General features: G+C 37.7%; 1 protein-coding gene across 2 annotated transcripts in view; it reads right to left on the reverse strand.

Annotated features, from left to right (window-relative positions):
- Window positions 1-20,185, reverse strand: part of RNGTT (RNA guanylyltransferase and 5'-phosphatase) — a 126,181-nt gene that overhangs the window by 11,054 nt on the left and 94,942 nt on the right. For both annotated transcript variants that reach the window (XM_081941471.1, XM_081941470.1), the window contains 2 exons: window positions 18,085-18,185; window positions 4,377-4,443 (listed from right to left, as the gene is read on the reverse strand). In XM_081941471.1, the coding sequence (XP_081797597.1) occupies window positions 4,377-4,443; window positions 18,085-18,185 (168 nt within the window). The remainder of the gene's footprint in view (window positions 1-4,376; window positions 4,444-18,084; window positions 18,186-20,185) is intronic.

A 20,185-nucleotide genomic window follows, 5' to 3' on the forward strand; every position in this document is an offset into this window, starting at 1 on the left:
GAACCACCTGTTTGAGAAGGAAAAGGGAAGGGAAGAAACTTTATTGTAGTCAATGACTTTCACAAATCAGCATTTCTATAAGGCTGTGTCACAATTTATCATTCTTATGGTGTTCACAGAATTAAAATAGCAGAAAATTATGTGCTTGCTCTATTTCACTGTGACAATTAAGTGGGATTAACTAACTATCTATGTACTTGCTTGGCCATTCATTAACAATCTGGAAGATCTTTCCAGAAAATGATAACATCTGCCAGAACAACGACCTAAATGCATTTTCCTAACAGAAAGTGCTGATCAGTTTAAACAATGACATGTTACTATAATTATTCTGAATATGCTTGGATGGAGGGGAGGGGGAGAAAACATTCCTTCCTTCCCCCCCCCCCATGTAATTTATGTGATCGCTATCTACTATAATTACTGGTCCAACCTACAAATCACGACTGAGTAATATCAGAAACTAACGCTGTTGTAAAAATTAGGATGGCTTAGATTCATCAGTAAAAAAATTGTTCTTGTTTTGTAAAGCAGATCCTCCAGAATTCTCTGCTTCTTTTATCCATTAAAACAGGAACAAGCAATCTTTGGAAATGGACTACATTTTTTTTTTAATTAATCTTCAAGGGCACGCGATGCATTACTAGACAAGGCCATCACCTTCTTCTCCTTTTTCCTCTGAAAAAGTCATAAGTCACTTTTTCCAGGGCCTTTGCTTTCCATTGAGGACCTGTATACTGCACGAGCCAGAAAGAGGACTGTGAAAATATCTATAGATCCCTCAAATCCTGTTTCAACTCCTCCCCTCAAGACCATGCTATAGGGCATTGCATGCCAAAACTAGACACAAGGACCCGTTTTTCCCTCATGTCATCACTATGCTAAACAACTGATTCCCACAACACTGTCTATGAGCTAGGATGTCAAACCACATAGTAAGGCTGTATTACCTATTATCCTTCTCATCTTTCCTATTACCTATTTCCTTAGCATCTTATAACTTTGTTGCTTGTATCTCATGATTTATGTTGATTGCCTTTATTTAGTATCATATTATGATTTATGCTGTTTGCTTATTTAGTATCCTATGACTATCATTGAGTTTGTATCCTATGATTTATGATGATTCTATTTTATGATTATGATTTATCACTTGTTGCTTGTATGTACACAGGGAACTTATGCACTGGAGACAAATTCTTTGTGTGTCTACTCACATTTCGCCAATAAAGAATTCAACTCTATTCTATTCTATTCTACGCTACTCAACTCTATTTTTTCTTTATATAATCATATATAAAAAGAATCCCCAAAAAGAAAAAAGGACTCTTTATCTGTAAATGTTTACATAATAATATAGCCCAAATATATTTTAAAAATAACTGTCAGATATATTTTGCAAAACTGCCCCCAAATCACGACGTAAGAACAGCTGAACTACCGCAGCAATTGAGCAATTCAGAAGTATAAGATAATACATTCTTTCATTCTACTCTTTAATTTAAAAGATGCTGTCCTTCATCATTTTAAATCCTTTTAGATAATAAAACAATGTAGGCCCTCTTCGTCAAACACAGCCTCCCAGTTGGCATAGCATGGAGGAAATCCAATACATGTTTCTGTTAAAACAGCAGGGAATCCATTTCTTTTGGTGCCTGGGACTCTACTTGTTTACTTCGTAGCTGATGGCTGCAGGGAAGAAGGGCAATGTGATGATGCTACTAGAAAGGCAGGGACCAAATATCTGAAATGTAATTACACTTTTAAAGATGTTTTAACAGTATAGGAGGCTTCTTTCAACTCCTTCTCCTTAACTGCATGCTAAAATCAGCAGTGCATCATGCCACTGAATGTTGGTGGCTTGCTGCTGATGAAGAACAGAGGAGGTGGACCGATTATGTATGTGCTAACAGAAGCATTTTCTTCTAAGGAACTGGAAGGGAGAATGCTCCTGTTTCCCGCACTCCCCTGCCAAATATATTATAAATAATTTGCAGGGTCACAGAAAGTAGAACTCTTGCTAACACAATATTAGAGTCTACCATTTGTAATGTTCCTGAAAAAGAATGACAAGGCATTGCTTGTCATTTTAAATATAGACTTAAAAATCAATGAAAGTGACTTATAAATCCATAGATATAAAATTGGTGTGCTTAGTTTTCAATTCTCTCACTATATATTCGCTTGATATTAACTGTGGTCTGCCCTGTACATTAAGTGAAATGTACTATATATAGCATATAGAATTAAAATGTCTCGTTAAAATGAGAATTTCTACATATGAACGAATCATTTAAATCACATCTAAAGTATGAAGAAAAAAAACAGGAATTCTTTGACACTTACAGTTATTTACTGTTTCACATAAAACTGATAAACCAGGTAATTGAAATAGTTTTCCTCAACTGTGCTTTGCTTCCCAGCAGTTATTCAAGTGTTTTGTTTTTTTTTAAATCAAACGAGATTTCAACCCTGGAAACAATTATGCTAAACTGCCAGAAAATGTGTTTGCTTTGTTAAATTGAGCTTCAAAAGTATTTCAATTGAACACACATTTGTAATTGCAAGTAAGGCCTATTCTTACATCCAATTCAAAACGCTTATTTTATTACAGCGTATTACGAATATGCTGTCTAAAATGCAACAGCATGACTCTTCCATTTCTAGCCCATAATTTTATGATAATTATATGTAATAGTATGCGTGAGCTGGTTTCTGCTCCTAACAAAGACCCAGATTGGCACGATAGCAGTTCTCCTTTCCCTATGGTATAATACTTTCCTGCATAGGAACATTCTACAATAAGAAGAGATAGATTTAATTACATGCTCTCAGTTTTATATCTTTTCATCTGGCTGCAGTATACCAAAAGAATAAACATAATCTCCAAAGACTAATTATGGAATGTTTTCAGTAGCCAAGGTTGGTACCTATGAAATATGTCTTTTATTAACTATCTCACATTCAAATCATCAGTTAAATCCTGCAGATCTGTTATTTCAACATAAAATCAACTGAAAGCAATTCATTTAGACAAGATTCCAGTCACTTTCCTATAAATTAAACGATCGTGCTAGTGTTATCTTTTTAAAATGTTCTATTAACTTTGTCTTTGACTTAATTATAGCCAGGTGATCTTGATATCATTTCAACAGGATTCTCGTTTGGTGTGGAAATTTTCTCTTATAAGATTTGGCACTCCAGATAAAGTTTCCCTTAAAATATAGACTCTTCTAATTGCTTTATTAAATAAGTAAATTATAAAGATTTGGAAACTGTTTCACAAAAATTAAATATTTTCATAACATGGTTAAAAGAATCTGAATGGTGAAGAGAGAAAAAAAGAGAATCAAAAACTACCTGATTAATTATGCTCATATCCCTGGAGCATGTATATAAAGATTTGATCCCTTAAAATGGAATATGTACATAACAAAACAGCTAGTAATAATTGCGGGTGATGCTATTTCAATCTTTCTCAGAGGAAAACAAACTATCTGTAAATTTAGTGGGTTTTCTCCCTCTCAAAATTTAGGATCATTTCTTAAAATAAAACGTATTGACATCCAGAAGTTAAACATTGCTTATACAATGCATAGCTAAACTATGGGATTCGCTGACATCAGACCAATTGATAACCAGAAATTTACTCAGTTTTGAAAGAGGATTGGATAAATAAATAGAGTGCTAGGCTATTAATGGTACTAACCTTGATAACTCTTTAGTACACCTAGAACTGAGGCAGCATGTCTTAAATATAAGATGCTAGGAAGCAACAGTGAAAACAGCTATTGTCTTCCTCTTTGTGACAGAATTATTATTCTCTCTACAATAATTACAGCAATAGTAATAGCGTTTAGGCTTATATACCACCCCATAGTGTTTTACAGCACTCTCTGAGCAGCTTACAATGTTAAAGCATTATTTGCATGTTGCCCCCAACAATCTGGGTCCTCATTTTACCAACCTCAGAAGGATGGAAGGCTGAATCAACCTTGAGCACTGTCAGAATCAAACTCCAGACTGTTGGCAGAGTTAGCCTGCAATATTGCTTTCTAATCACTGCACCACCAGGGCTCTTAATATAGAGATTAATCTGGAATTATTTAATCCTCATGAAAAAGATCAGTATCTCAGATTGAAATACACTAATTCTACCAAATGTCTGAAAAAGAATGGATTTAAGAAAGTAAAGAACATAAAGTATAAATACTTTATCAAAACGTTTTTAAAATAAGTTGATTATTTCTCACAGTTGCAGATGCTGAGCATATGAATGATACAACACACACACACACACACACACACACACACACACACTAACAAAGCATCATAATTTTATCTAGGCAAAAACTTATAAGGTTAATTGTTATTACCTTAATTTCTGCAAAAGGTCTATCTAAACTTCCAACATAAAGCAATCCGACGTTCCGTGGGAGAAGCCTAAAAAAGGAAAATGTTTAATTAAAAGCTGTCTTAATACCATTGTGCATGTTTTGATAAGTAAAGTAATCTATCCTGGCCCATATATACTGCATATTTTAGTTAATATACCCAGAACTGAAGTAATAGTATAAAATCTAGTAATATACCGAAGTTCATGCTTTGTATTTTTGTCAGAAGGCAATCTCCAGAAAAGTAATTATTATGCTTATCAAAGCATGAGCTGATTAGGAATGGACAAAACTCACATCATTATTTCTATAAAAATGAGTACTTAACCCCCCTCCCAAAAGGTTACATGTTTGGAATAAATATAAAATTCTCACAAGAGTACAATTTTCTAATTTACATGGCACTTCTTAGCTAGTATTAGAATATTTTTCCCTTACCGAAAGATGGAGATTTGACTTTCAAGTTGTTACTCTTGCTGACTGATAATGATCAATGCATGATACTAAAAGATCTGTGGAAGAGGTCATGAAGAGATCCAACACAGACGCAAATTTAAGAAAATGGCCAAAGTTCTTTTGTAAAGACTTTCCTCGGAGACTTACTTAGAAACATGCCTGTATAGAAACTATCATAAGCATCCCATATTATCTCATAAAGATCCCAATCCTCCAAAGAAAGACAGCTACTGAAACAGGTAACACATAAATTGCATGTTATGTAAACTACAAAAATTATCCAGATCTTTAGATTTCAAACTTTCATTTAGACTTTTAAGCATCCATAGAAAATTAAAATGGTTACTGAGTTTAATCCAGACCTGGGCATTTAATGGCCCCCCAGGTGACATCTAGCCCTTTAGCTTCCTTCTCTGGCCTTTGTGGATTGCTTTTATTTTGAAGGCAACTGCTATTTTTTTCCTCAATTATGTCTGTGTGTGCATGCCTATGCACTTTCACAGCCCTATTGGTTTGGCCCTCTATGACAGTCCCAGTTTTCTTGTGTGGCTCCTTGGAAAAATCAATTGCCCTCCCTGGTTTAATCTATCTATATCCTTGTTGTGGCTAATATAGTATCCCCAATCCATGAAAAGAGCAACACACTTATTTAGCATAAGAAAACAAACATAAAATAGTCCATGATAGTTGCTTTTGCTATTAGATAGGCTTCTGTAGATTATACAAGAACATTTTAATTAGTTTTCTCTTGTTTTGGTTGTTTTAAATATTGTTTTGCACAGGTTATAAAGGAGTTTTTTTCCAAATCATTTTCTCTCGTGCAATCCAGGAAGAAATTGTGTTTTTAACTAATGGAGCACCAAAACTCATAAATCCAATTTAAGATTCTTAATTGAAATTAATCAAAATGTAAATATGGAAAAGTAGGAAATTGGCAGACAAAACTGTAATTCTCAAGATTTCAAAATCAATTGCAACTTCATGAGCCATATTTCCTGAAAGGCAAAATTTTTGTTAAGCAACATTTACAAATTTTTTTTTACTTATCAATGCAAAACACAATGCTAAAATGTAATTGGAAAAATAAAATGCAACGGTTATCTCTTAGTTATAATTATGGTTTTCTTTTAGTTAAGGATTCTGGGAATGAGCATCAACAGTGAAAGGTGCTAACATTTTAGCATAATAAATATTAAATCATTATCACAACTTGCTAGGAAAGTTGTTACTTATTTAAATGAAGGCATATGCATTAATGGAGATGTGATGGTGCAGTGGTTAGAATGCTGTATTGCAACTAACTCTGCCCACCACCAGGAGTTCATTCCTGAGCGGCTCAAGATTGATTCAGCCTTCCATTCTTCTGAGATTGGCAAAATGAGGACACAAATTATTGGGGGCAATATGGCATTTGTAGTACTATAAAGCACTATAAATGTAAGTGCTATTGCTATTCAGAGAGAAAATTGTACATGAATTATAATCAATATTCAGAAAGCTATCCTTTAGACGTATCAAGGCTTCAAGCAGAATATGTCATCGCCTTAATTTCAACATAGGAAGGGCATTGCTTTGATAAGAAGCAAATATTTATATATAGGACTAAGCTGTCCCAAATCAGTTCTCATTGTTTGAAATATAAACCGGCTAGAGTGAGAATTGAATCAACTGGATGGAACACACTGGAACATTATAGTTTGGGAAAATATGATATGATATAAATGGAACAAGCATCAACTCTAGTTTTCTTTGCTTTCATATCGTATTTCCTTAATGTACCATTAGGACTCAGATTAAGTTTCACTGATAATATTTAAGGGAAAGATATGCAAACGTTCAGAAAATCCATAAAGGAGTAAGTTATATTTTCACAGAACTCTGTATAAGTCAGAGTTAAAGGTCATATTCTTTCTCATATATAAGTATTATTAAGAGTAATACAAATGAAAAAGGACTGCTTTTTTGTTTTGTATTGTAAGTTTTTTGTTGTGTATTTTAACCTTGGAAATAATATTTTTTTTAAAAGAACAGAATAATAAATAGCACCACATGCCTTTACTTTCACATGACAGTTTCATTATAGTGTGTTGAATACTTTGTACATCCTATTTATAAATTATTCAAAGAATTGATCTTCTCTCATTCCTTAGGGAGATTATTATTTCATCTAACAGCCATTGTTAGAATCTTCTCCATTTTGGTGAAGTCTCAATTCCCCCTTCCATTTCATCCCCATGTAAGAAACTTTTGTCCTCAACAAAATATGTACAGGAAATATGAAAATAATCCATAGTTTCTCCACAGTGATTTTTTTCATGTTTCTTGGTCTGGCAGTTTTTAATTCTTATACTGATTTTAATTCACAAATCAGATAAATTGTTTTAATTCTGTCAAAAGTTTGACAGACTAAAGCAAATGTTTTTCAGATTGCTGAAATCTGCAAAACAATGAAGGATGACAGCAATGTATTTCTACAAGCATGGAACTATTAAACAATCTCTATTATTAAATAGTTGCATTATCTGACTATTTTAAAAGTATATTTTCTCTTGTTCTCTTTAAGCAATACTTCTGTCATCTGAAGACTGATTAATATTGTAGTTGCTTTTTTTTCTGAGCAGGAAGAGATCAAAATAAGGAAGGAAAAACTATCTAATACTGGATGTAAAATTGAAATGATAAATGCAGCTTTTAAATCTGTAAAGTTATCCTTTGTGTGTATAAGTGGAACAACTACTGTTCCATCCTTATCTTTTGAACAAGTTAAACTGCTACTTTAAAGAATTGCAGTGTTGATATACAACCAGCAGCTCATATAAATGATAGCATGTTGTTAATCTAATTAGCTACAGGATGTTATTTCTGTATCCCTGGGCTCCAGTCCATTTTATCCAGTGTTCATTTGTTATTTTGGAACATCACTCTTACATAAGGGAATGAAAAAACAGGATAGACTAGAAAACAAAAAGCTCAATAACAAATGCCAGTAGAGAAGCCCAATTCAATCCCTTTAGAGCAGAAACATTATTCTTGTAGTAAACATTTAAATACAAAGTTGACCAATCCTTCACTTAAAATATCTATAAACCCTGACTGGCCTACACATTTTAGCAAGGGCAAGCATTAACTATGTCACTTTCACAAGATAGATGGATGGATGGATGGATGGATGGATGGATGGATGGAGACATATACATACACACACACACACACACACTGCATATTATGTTGATGCAAATCTCAATAATCTACTAGTTCAAATGCTAATTTAAATGATTTTGGGATATTTGCAAAGATGGAAAACTTTATTCAAGTTAGCTTGACTAAAGGACTTCCATTAATCATCAGACTTTATTATGAATTAGGCACATGACCAAATGACTGCTGATGCTGCACAGCGTGCAAACATTGCAATATTAAATTTAAATATTGGTCATATGAACAATAAGCAACAATAGCCCAGGTAGTTCTCAACTTACAATGCCAACTGGGGTCAGAATTTCTGTTACTAAATGTTAATGGATTCCCATGTTGGGCTAGGAAATTTCTAAGGCAACAATCAAGTCAGTAGGGAAGCCAGCAGGAAGTTGAAGTCTCAGGTGGCTTGTAAGCAGGCTAGCAGGCAGATAAGTAAATTGCCAGGTGTAGGATGGCATGAAGTGCGAAGGAGGCACAGCAAGGCTTGGGGAGAATGTGAAAATGGCTGATGCAGTACAAGCGCAAAAGAGCTGGGGAAAGGTGCACGATTAGGGGAAATTTACTCCAGTGAATTTTGATCTTTCCTGCCAGCTTCCCCACCGACTTTCTGGGGAAGCCAGCAGGGAAGTTCGTAAATGGCAATCATGTTATCCCGAGGCATTGCAAGCCATTTGCCAAGTGATCACGATACCATGATTGTAGGGTTGTTGGGATGACCAAAACTCTGAAGACCAATCAATCCCGCCATTTGTTTAGTGCCATCATAACTTTGAATGGTGTCTGAACGAATGGCTGTAAGTCAAGGATTATATGTGTAGTCAAAAGAATGACAGCTAAAGCACACCATTAAAGTATAATATCTTGCTTCAAGATTTACGGATTAGAAGTCCAAATTTAGGTAGCATTTATCTAGCTAACATATATCAAATGTAGCATGACTTTATTCTGGAAATCCACTTCAGCTGCTGTAAATTAAAGAAGTCAAGATAAAAAAACAATTTGGTGCATAAACATGCATAAAACAACCCTCCTATGTAAAACAGACCCCATATGGAAATATTTTGATGAAATTCAACTACTTGTACTTGAGACCAAGAGAAGCAGGCATGAAAATGCAATAGTGCAACCAAATATAAGATTTGTTTGCCCAAATGAAGCATCATTATGAGAATTGCTGCTCCAGCTGTAAAGCTCTGAAAGGAGCATGAGTACTAAAATATAATTCAATTTTAATGGCAATTCATCTAAAAATAATCAATATTTCTAAATCTATATGCTAAATGTACCTTCTAGAAATGAAATTTACATCTCACTGTCAAAGGTGTCAACAAATGCACTTTAAACTAGAAATGGTAATAGGATCTTCCAGAACAGTAACTAAAATCATGATTTAAATCGTTAAATTTGAATCTTCCCTACTAACATTTTAAATCAAATCTACCCTGGTTTCCAAGCAACTATCCATAAGAATTTGTACAAATGTCCTCCCCTTTCCCATGTTAAATGGGTTACTTTTAATTCTTGGTTAATGGGGATTTAAAACTAATTTTTGCCTTTTGGAATAAAGCTTAAAACTAGGACTTAAATCTTCTAAATTAACAAATATTTGCCAAAATAGACATGGTATTAGCAAAATTTATCTTGATGTTTTCTTCCACTATTCTATGAAATACTTGAACTTATTAAAGCGTATGCATGGACACAAAAAGCTGGTGCCTGATAAATGATTATTCCATTGGCCTGATATTGACCTAACTTTATTTAAGGACATTTATACAACTTAAAATAATGCTTCTTTAAAATGTAGTACAGTTGTCTTGTATATTCAAGTCTCATCATAAAAACATAACTTGCACGGAAAGACTGGAAACATTTTTCTAGTGTTTAGTTTTATATTCAGTTTAGTAACTGAAATAGCAATATGAATTTTACTTTGCTCTCTCTTTATGCATTCCATCACCAAACAGGACTATAAAAACATTTAAGGTATTCCATATTGTAATGTATTCCAACTCAATAAACATATTGAATACCTCAAAGTTGTGGTTGTATTGTTGTTACCGTCTACTGTGCTAAAGAGAGTTGGAAGTTGGAGCATTTTTCTTTTTCTCCCATTATTCTATATCCCTTCTTTTCCCCCCTCTCTTTTACTTTTACATGCCTTTTTTTCTTTGCATTTTATACTTTGATAGACTAATAAAAAAGTTAAATCTTAAAAATTCAATAAATATATTGAAAAGTAGTTTTTTTTCCCAGTTTAAACTATGTAGAAGTATATTTGTCCATTTCTATATAAATTCAATGTCTTCATATTGTATCTATAAACAAACCCAAACCATCTTTTTTTAATCATGAAGATAATTCTTAGTATCACAGGTAATAACAACTTTGTGGTAAATGCAAAATCACAGCAATCAACTCAGAATCTGGGTTTTATTTATATGTTACAGCTGAGAGGAAAGAGTTATTATGGAGTAACCACAATACATAATTACATATAATGTCAAAAACTATTCTAAAACAAAGTAATAGGGGGAAAAACAGAATAGAAGCTTCTAATTAAAGAAACACTCTAGGCAACGGCAAACAGGAAAACAATGGAGGTAATGTGAAAAACAAAACAGAGAATGCATAGATTAAGGAAGACAAAAGCCATGAAGAATAACCCATTTCTTTGTAGCTAATGATTGGTTAGAAAAAGGAAGGGGAAGAGGCAAGGATGCTCTACATTTAATATTCAACTTAGACGTTTATTTATTGATCTCAAAGATTCAATAGAATGGGGAAATGTCCCAAATGGCACAGAGTGTCATTGTCCTGTCTTGAAAACTGAACCATGTATAGATAAGATTCTTAAATTCAATTTAATCGAGCTATTGCTGTCCAATAGTTTTTATAGTGAAATCCACTTCCTGATTTATTTGCAGTAATACAATTTTGTAACACTAGTAAGCTTTATAATAAAATATTGTAAAGTTCTGATAAAACTAAGCCAGTTCAAATCTGTTGATAACATCCAATATTTATCATTGTCATGAAATGATATATTTCCCGCTGCAAAGATTACTCAGCTGTGATGGTTTCATCTTCTGGTAAATCATAACACACATCAAAGCTTCATTTTTAAACAAAGCCAAACAAAAACAAAAAAACAGCACTATAGCAATTTGTGCCTTTTTTCTATTTTATTTTTTTTTAAAGGAGGGGGAAGGCAGATAGAACAACAAGAAAAGTGTAAGGTAGTGTGGTAACAGTTGTATGGATATCCCATATGACTGGATGGGTGCATTGTAATTCATTAGAATCTGGTATACAAAGGTCATTAATTGCAAATACGAAATGTCATATCACATAATACCATATTAAGGTCTGAACTAGCATTAATAATAAGTAGAACATCAGAAGTAGAATAAAGTCCCGACTGGAACAAGACATAATGGATGTATGAATAAAAATAGTTAAATTTGTAGTTAATATAAACTGCATTAATGAACTCTTTACAGCCTACCCAACCCAATATTCCCTATTAATCTTTATTGTATTGAATACTTTTCCATGGATGAGTAGACTGCCATGAGTAGCATATTTTATCTTTTAAAATTCTGTAGCTTTAATTTTAAAAGTGACATTTTCATAAACATTTAAAAAAATCTATCTAGTTATTATTTTTCTTATTTATTTGACCTACTCTCAAGACTAAGCCATTAACAAGGCTCTTGCATGCTTTTAATAAGTTGGAGCAATCTATCTTTTCTAAAATTTTGCAAATCCAAAATTATTTGTAAAATCTGTGATTGAAGTTAATACCTGCTAACAGAAATAACTGTCTTGGAGTGTAGTTTGATCTATATATTATATAAAGGATATATTCTTCAGCCAAAATATATAAATTCCAGTCCTCTATTGGGTTTCTTTCTTTAATTGGCAATACAGTACTACCAACTGCAAAGCAGTATCAAGCGTAATGTAATAATGTTCAGTTAACAGAAGAGCAGATTGTTTTGTAGCAGGATGAGATGTCCTGCTTGGGTCAGAGTTGTAAATTAGTCTCAAGGTTATGTCTTTGCCTATTTGCCAGTTCCATGCAAAGTATCACACAGACACTAGAAGCTTCCTGCCTAATTAATACAACTGACAGAAGGGATGTCTGCCTTTGGGGGAAAATATATAAAATTGACAGAACTGTTACGTAATGGGGGGAGGTTGTGTTTGTGCTGCGTGAATCAGAGGAGGAATCTGTAGTTGAGGACTAGCAAGAGCAAGAGGATCAGAAAGAGCAATTGGCAGGGCAATCTGGCTGGAGAAAAGGACAACAGGATTTTCAAGGACAGATCAGAAGTCAGCAAGGACTTTGACAAAGGTACTGCAATTCCAAGAAATTCAGAAAAGAGTCTTTTCCCATTCTCTTCTCTTCTCTTAAAGCCAGTCCAAGAAATGAAAATAACGAGGCTGTGTAGCAGAGTAAGCATAGTTGTGCTAAAAAAATCATGAATCAAAAAGAAAGGAATAAGACTCTTAAGATACTAAACTGCTCAGTAAAGAAATGTCTGTATGAAAATGTTTGTACAATTTATTAAGCAAAGGGGGAGGCAGGGTGGAAGGGGTTAGAGAGAATAAGCACCATTCATTTACTTGAAAAGCAGTATAACACATAATTACATCGTAACCCTGACTGCTCTTTAGAAGGCCAGATCCTGAAGATGAAACTCAAATACTTTAGCAACCTAATGAGAAGGAAGGATTCACTGGAGAAGAGCCTAATGCTGGGAACGACTGAGGGCAAAAGAAGAAGGGGACGACAGAGAATGAGGTGGCTGGATGGAGCCACCAAAGCAGTCGGTGTTTATTTATTTATTTACTGTGCTTCTAGACCGCCCCCTCTCCCAAGAGGGACTCGGGGCGGTGTACAGTCCATGCAAAGAACACATCACAATATAATAAATAGAAAAATTAAATATCTACAGTTAAATATGGAGGAGGTTAAAAATAGAGTTAAAAAGAACTGTACAGTTAGCCAGCATATATAAATATAATTTTGAAACCCCTAAAAATAACACACAAATTAAATTAAAAACAATACCCCTAAAATAACCAGTTAATAATACGTCTACCAGGAGGTAACAGTTGTAATTATGCCAGGCCCGCTAATCAGAACAGGTGAGTCTTCAATTTTTGCCGGAAGGAGCAGAAGTCAGTGGTGGTTCTGATGTCGGGGGGGAGGTCATTCCAGAGGGTTGGGCCCATCACAGAGAAGGCCCTACTCCTTGGTGTCGCCCGCTGGCATTGCCTAGTGGACGGCACCAGGAGAAGTCCCTCCCTGTGTGAGCGAATTGGCCGCAGGGATGTGTGTGGGAGGATGCGATCCCGCAAGTAACTAGGTCCTGTGCCATGGAGCGCTTTAAAGATGGTAATCAGGACCTTGAAACGCACCCGAAAAACCACAGGTAGCCAGTGCAGCTCGCGCAGGAGAGGTGTTACGTGGGAGTACCGAGTACTCCCCATCACAGCCCGCGCGGCTGCGTTCTGAACTAACTGCAGTCTCCGGGCGCGTCCCAAGGGCAGCCCCATGTAGAGAGCATTGCAGTAGTCCAGGTGGGACGTCACCAGCGCATGAGTGACCGTGCGCAGGGCATCCCGGTCCAGTAGGGGGCGCAATTGGCGCACCAGGCGAACCTGGTGGAACGCCCCCCTTGCCACGGCTGCCACATGGTCATCCATTGACAGCCGGGCATCAAGGACGCCCAAATTGCGCGCCCGTTCCACAGGGGGCAATTGTTCGCCCCCTATGGCCAGCGATGGAATCAGCTGGCTGAACCGAGGTGCCGGTAGCCACAGCCACTCAGTCTTGGAGGGGTTGAGTTTGAGTCTGTTGTCCCCCATCCAGACCCCGACGGCTTCCAAACACCGGGACATCACTTCGACAGCCTCGTTGGGGTGGTTTGGGGTTGAAATGTACAGCTGAGTATCATCAGCGTACAGATGGTACTCAACCCCAAAACCACGGATGATCTCACCCAGCGGCTTCACATATGCGTTGAACAGGAGAGGCGAGAGGACCGACCCCTGTGGCACCCCACAAGTGAGTGGCCTCAGGGTCGACCTCTGCCCCCCTGTCAACACACATTGCTTCCGGTCGGAGAGGTAGGAGCCGAACCACCGCAAAACGGTACCTCCGACTCCCATCCCCTCCAACCGGCGCAATAGGATACCATGCTCGATGGTATCAAAAGCCGCCGAGAGGTCTAATAGGACCAGGATAGAGGAACAACCTCTATCTCTGGCCCTCCAGAGATCATCGACCAACGTGACCAAGGCTGTCTCCGTGCTGTGCCCGGGTCGGAAGCCGGACTGGCGTGGGTCTAGATAATCGGATTCGTCAAGGTGTCGTGGAAACTGCTGCGCCACCACATTCTCGACAACCTTCGCTAAAAAGGGAAGGTTGGAGACTGGACGATAATTAGCTAGCTCCGTTGGGTCGAGTGAAGGCCTCTTAAGCAAGGGCCTCACCACCGCCTCCTTCAAGGCAGTTGGTAAGGATCCCTCACCCAATGAGGCATTCACCAGGCCCAGAAGCCAGCCTCGAGTCACCTCCCAAGATGCCAGTACCAACCAGGAGGGACACGGGTCCATTAAACATGTGGTGGGTCGCAGCCGTCCACACAACCTGTCCAAATCCTCGGGGGCAACAGAATCAAACTCCTCCCAGAATGGTCTCACAAGACTCATTGTTGACGGCCCGTCCGGTCCACTGAAGGGGGCCCATCCGCTCCGGATCTGAACGACTTTGTCCTGCAGATATTCCCCAAACTCCTCTGCTCTGCCCTGCAAGGGCGCCCCCCGCATCCTCTGCGATAAGAGGGAGGGGGTCACCCTAAACAGGGCGGCAGGGCGGTTATCAGCGGACGCAATAAGAGCGGCACAATATCTATGTTTGGCCGCTCTCAATGCCACAAGGTAGGTCCGTAAATAGGCTCTTACCTGTGTTCGATCAGATTCAGAGCGTGAGGACCTCCACCTGCTCTCTAGACGTCTATGGCGCTTCATCACCCTCAACTCCTCGGTATACCAAGGAGCTCGGGTGGGTCGCTGCCGCAGGAGAGGTCGCAAAGGCGCAACCCGGTCTAAGGCCCCAGCCGCCGCCCTATTCCAGGCGGCCGCTAGGTCCTCCGACCGAGCGCGGGTCAGGGCTACAGGTAATGGCCCAAGCTCCGTCTGGAACCTATCTGGCTCCATCAGGTGCTTGGGGCGGTACCAGCTTGGACAGTCTGGTCCCGCCTCCTCACGGTGGGGGGTAGCGCCAGGGAAGTCCAGCCGGAGACATGAGTGATCTGACCATGACAGGGGAGTAACAACTAAATCCCCTATTCCCAGATCACTCGTCCACTGCTCAGATACGAAAACAAGGTCCAGTGTGTGGCCACCTTCGTGTGTGGGGCCCTGAATTAATTGGGTCAGGTCCATGGCTGTCATGGAAGCCATGAACTCCCGAGCCACCTCAGATGCTGCTCCCGTTGACGGCAGGTTGAAATCCCCCATAACCAAAAGCTTGGGGATCTCAACCGCCGTCTCCGAGATCAGCTCGAGGAGCTCGGGCAGGGCCGCTGATGTATAGCAAGGAGCCAAGTATACAATCAGCAAACCCCACTGCCTCCCTGGGCCCCATTTCACACCAAGGGACTCACACCCGGGTATCTGAGGAACAGTGAACTCCCTCGGCTCTAGACCTTCCCGTATAACTACCGCCACCCCACCACCCTTACCCAGGGCCCGAGGCTGATGGAATGCACGGAAACCCGGTGGGCACATTTCCACGAGGGGTAAACCACCCTCGTGGCCCAACCAGGTCTCCGTTATCCCTGCAAGGTCCAGCTCCCTCTCAGAGATCAACTCATTAATGAGGGGGGCCTTGTTGGTCACGGACCTTGCATTGCAAAGCATCAGCCGCAGGCCCTGGCTCTGTAGTTCCTGGCCACCTAGGTTGCGGGGGTTGGTACAAACGACCGGGCGTAGCCAGCAGCCACGGTCTCCCAACCGACCTTGTGATCTTCTCTTGTCCTCGCATCCCCCCCTCCCCGCGACCGTTGTAATCAAACAACCCTCTGTTGGAATAACTTGTTCCTTCTCCCCCCCCACCCCGCTCACTTCCCTCCTGGACTCACCTGTTCATCTGGCACTGGCTCCTCTCCCGGCCTGGTTAACCCACCCACCCTCCCTGGAACCCCCTAATAACAATAAAAAACATTTAGATAAAAAGCCCCTCAGGTGTGAGCTTAAATAGACTCCGGGGGATGGTAGAGGACAGGAAGGCCCGAAGGAACGTTGTCCATGGGGTTGCGATGGATCAGACACGACTTTGTGACTAACAATAACAACAATTTAGAGTAAAGTTTGTGCATATGTGTCTGTGCCTGTATGTCTAGAAAATTCCTAACATTTTCTTATCTTTTGACATTCCTGTTATCAAAAGGTACAGATTTCTCTGTACCTTTTTCGGTCTTTTGACATGTTCCTATTTTAAAACCATTATAGAAAAAACGTATTCCAAATGAAGAGTTCTGCAAAGTCTGAACTTCCTCTTCCACAAAGACTTGTGCCTTTGTCTTCAGAATTTTCATTCCCTTTGCTTGTTCTTTATGCTTACGTTTAAGCTACGATCTTCTTAGCATAAATGCTCCCCCTCTCATTGTTTGAAAAAAAATCATTTATAAAGATGGTTCTACAATCTTGTAGAATCAACGTAACAATGTTTTCTCAACAATGTGTCATTTATAACACAGGAATAGCACAACTATTAAAAATACTGAATGCCTTCCTATAGCCTTTCATACTTTTCACATCAAGCAGGAAAAACCTGGATAGTGTTGTTAAAGCATGAATAATGGGTAACTGCTAAAACCTACACTTTTTTTGTTAGTTGGCCAATGAAAACTGTCCCATTTGAAGCTCTTAGGAGAAAATACACCTATAAGAAAGTACATGAATTATAAGATGGCAATGATCTGCACTGCTTTTCAAGCATATCTCTCCTTGCTATCAATTTCAAAATTGTTGAAACTACTCCTCTAAATATGAAAGTCTGAGCTACAGTCATTTGTATCAGTTTGATTGAATCCAAGTTCATAAAGCTGCCTTTAGAGCACAGTGATGATGCTAATTAAAACCCAATAAGAAACAGAAGTAGCACCAAAAAGATTTAAATTTGTGAATTTAACTTTCAATTTTTCAATAGTACGATTGGCCATGATCACAGAAAATATATGTAATACAAACTATACACTTCTGCTCATACAATGGGATTCTCCAGAGCATATTTGAAAAGTGATAGAAAAATCAAATTGATGCTAAATGCAATTTAGTGACTGAATGCTATACTCTCTATGCAATATGGACAACTTCAACAAATTTACAAGTCCGATAGAAAAACATCCAAAACTAAAAGAAGAAAATAGAATAAATAATAGTTTACAGATTTATGTACAAGCATTGCAAGGGAGCTTGTTGGATTATGATTTATCAATACTGTATTTTAAGTGTTTTAAGAAGTTTGAGAAAGCAGGTAGCCTTCAAGTTATGACCTTTTTTAAAACCATTATAATTCATTCAGCCACCATTCGAAGTTATAATGATGTTGAACAAGATGGACTTACAACCAGTGTTCCAAGTTCTGGCTGTCACAGCATCCCCCAAGATCTGGGCACTTGATGAAAAGCTACTTGGTTATTTTACATCAGTATCTAGAATTGAGTTAATTATTTTCCATCTCTTTACATTGGAGTTTTTATGGGCTTCATAGTATTTGATCCATCTGTTTCCTACCAAGCAACATAATGTTTTAAAAAGTGTACCTATATGAAAAAAAAGGGAAAATTGAGATACCATGTGAATTTCTTCCCGAGTCTCTCTCTGGCTTCTGAATCCAGAATGATTACCTTGTCTGATAAATCTCTTCTTATGCTAATCAATTTTGCCTGTAGCTTTTATCTTTTTACCAGCAGCTCATTTCTGATAATACGTTCCTCATGCAAGACATACATACCCTTCTCCAACAACTCTTGCAAGTTTCAGACGAAAATCCACTGAATTTAGACTGGGTGGCTTCCATTTCAAAATGTCATCACACCGTCCAGGCTTGTATTTCTTAAAAATGAAAAATGAAAGAAAGGTTATTTGTTTGCTTACAAGCCAGCATTAATAACCTGCTAGATATTTGAGGAAAAATAGTTATAAAGTCATTATCATCCTTTCTGAAGATGTATAACATAGAAAGCATTGCAATTACAGTATTTTTCGGAGTATAAGACACACCTTTTTCCCTCAAAAAAGAAGGTGAAAATCTGGCTGCATCTTATACATTGAATACAGCATTTTTGTCCTCCCGAAACCCCACCCCCTTGCAAAATGGGCCATTTTATGCTCATTTTTGGGCCCCCAGCCCCCCCCAGGAGCACTCTATAAACCTCCTAAAAGCTACGCATGCCCTTTTTTGACAAAAAACAGGCAATTCCCCCCCCCCCGACAGCCTCCAGGAACACTCTACAAGCTTCCTAAAGGCTATGCATGACCTTTTTTTTTTTGACAAAAAACAGGCCCGTTTTCGTGAAAAACAGGCTGTTTTTGGGAGGTCTGCAGAGTGCAAAAACTTTTTTGTTTAATTTGCCTCTTCAAAATCTTGGTGTGTCTTATACTCCGGTGCATCTTATACTCCAAAAAATACGGTAGTAACCGAAAAAAGTTTATTAAGATTCAGTGGTTTAGTGATTAAGGCACTGGCTAGAAACCAAGAGACTATGACTTTTACCAGTTGTTCCGCTTTAAGCATGAAAGCTGGCCTGGGTGACCTCGGGCCAGTCACTTTCTCTCGGCCCAAATTATTTCACATGGTTGTTATTGTGGAGAAAATAGGAAAAGGAGGAAGTATTAGATCACCAGCTTGAGTTATTTATAAAATAATAAAGGCAGGGTATTTTTGCTTAAAGAGTTTATTAAAAATCTTGTTTCCATGTGTATAATGGAATATACATTATTCATATTATTCATTTTAATCGTCCGAGGGTATTTATTGGGGAATTCATGTGGGTTGAATATAGTGAAGTGAGAATATTCCCCAGCTTTTTCAATTCAATTCAGACTTTCAATTCCAGACAATAATCAGACTTTGATTTTTCAAGTGTCAGGTTGATTGATAATTCATGAATGAGAGTGCTAGTACTATATTTACGTCTATGTGGCAGATATCCCAAAGTAGCAAATTAAAGAGAAGAAACCTAATATTGACCTGGAAGAAATTCCACATAGTTTTAGGAAGCTAAACACGATCATTATAATGTTGGGCAACAATACTGTTAGACATATTGAAAGTCACTGAAGTCAATGGGTTTAAGCCATTGATTTAATTGTGCATAAAAAGCTGTTTAATATTGTAGATGCTTGAATCATATGGTTTTCATTGTATCTAATTTCCTTTTTTCTGCACTATTAAATAAATAGATAAAGATAGTAAAAAAGAATAGACTTTCTCATAATACTAAAATTCAGATTTATCTGGTAAAAATCAACATGATTAACTGCCCTAGACAAAATTATCTTTGATGAAGCAATCTTTTACACCTGTTAAGAGTATTAATTAAATTAAGTATGTGTGTTTACAAATGCTTAAACTGTAATATTATAACATAGATATTTTATTTCTTATATCTATTGCCCCAGAATTCTGTATGGTCTGCATTTCCTGCATTGGATGTCTCTTAAATCTACTGTTTATCATTCTTCCATTCACAAGCAAATTCTCCTTAGACAGAATAATATTTCAGAGGGCAAATGAAGTTGTCTGTATTCCTTGATCATAGCTGAATTCATAAATGTATCAAACAGATGTCACAAAAATCTGGTCTATTATTATTTCTGTTCTGCCATCAAGTTTATAGTGATATGTTGCCCACAGCTTCTTCCTTACTTTTGTCTTTAGTGTTCTGTCACTCCACCCAGGTGCAGATATGATCTTTAATTAGATTTTTTGTATAAACTTTTAATTCAGTGGAGCTGGCTGTCTCAAAAGAAATAAACGATGCCCTTTTATGTTCCATTATACTGTATTTGATTATTCCTATTATGGCAAGCACATTGCTGTCTAGTACAAT

This window comes from Natrix helvetica (genome assembly GCF_964273705.1).
Source record: "Natrix helvetica genome assembly, chromosome: 2".
Lineage (NCBI taxonomy): Eukaryota > Metazoa > Chordata > Lepidosauria > Squamata > Natricidae > Natrix > Natrix helvetica.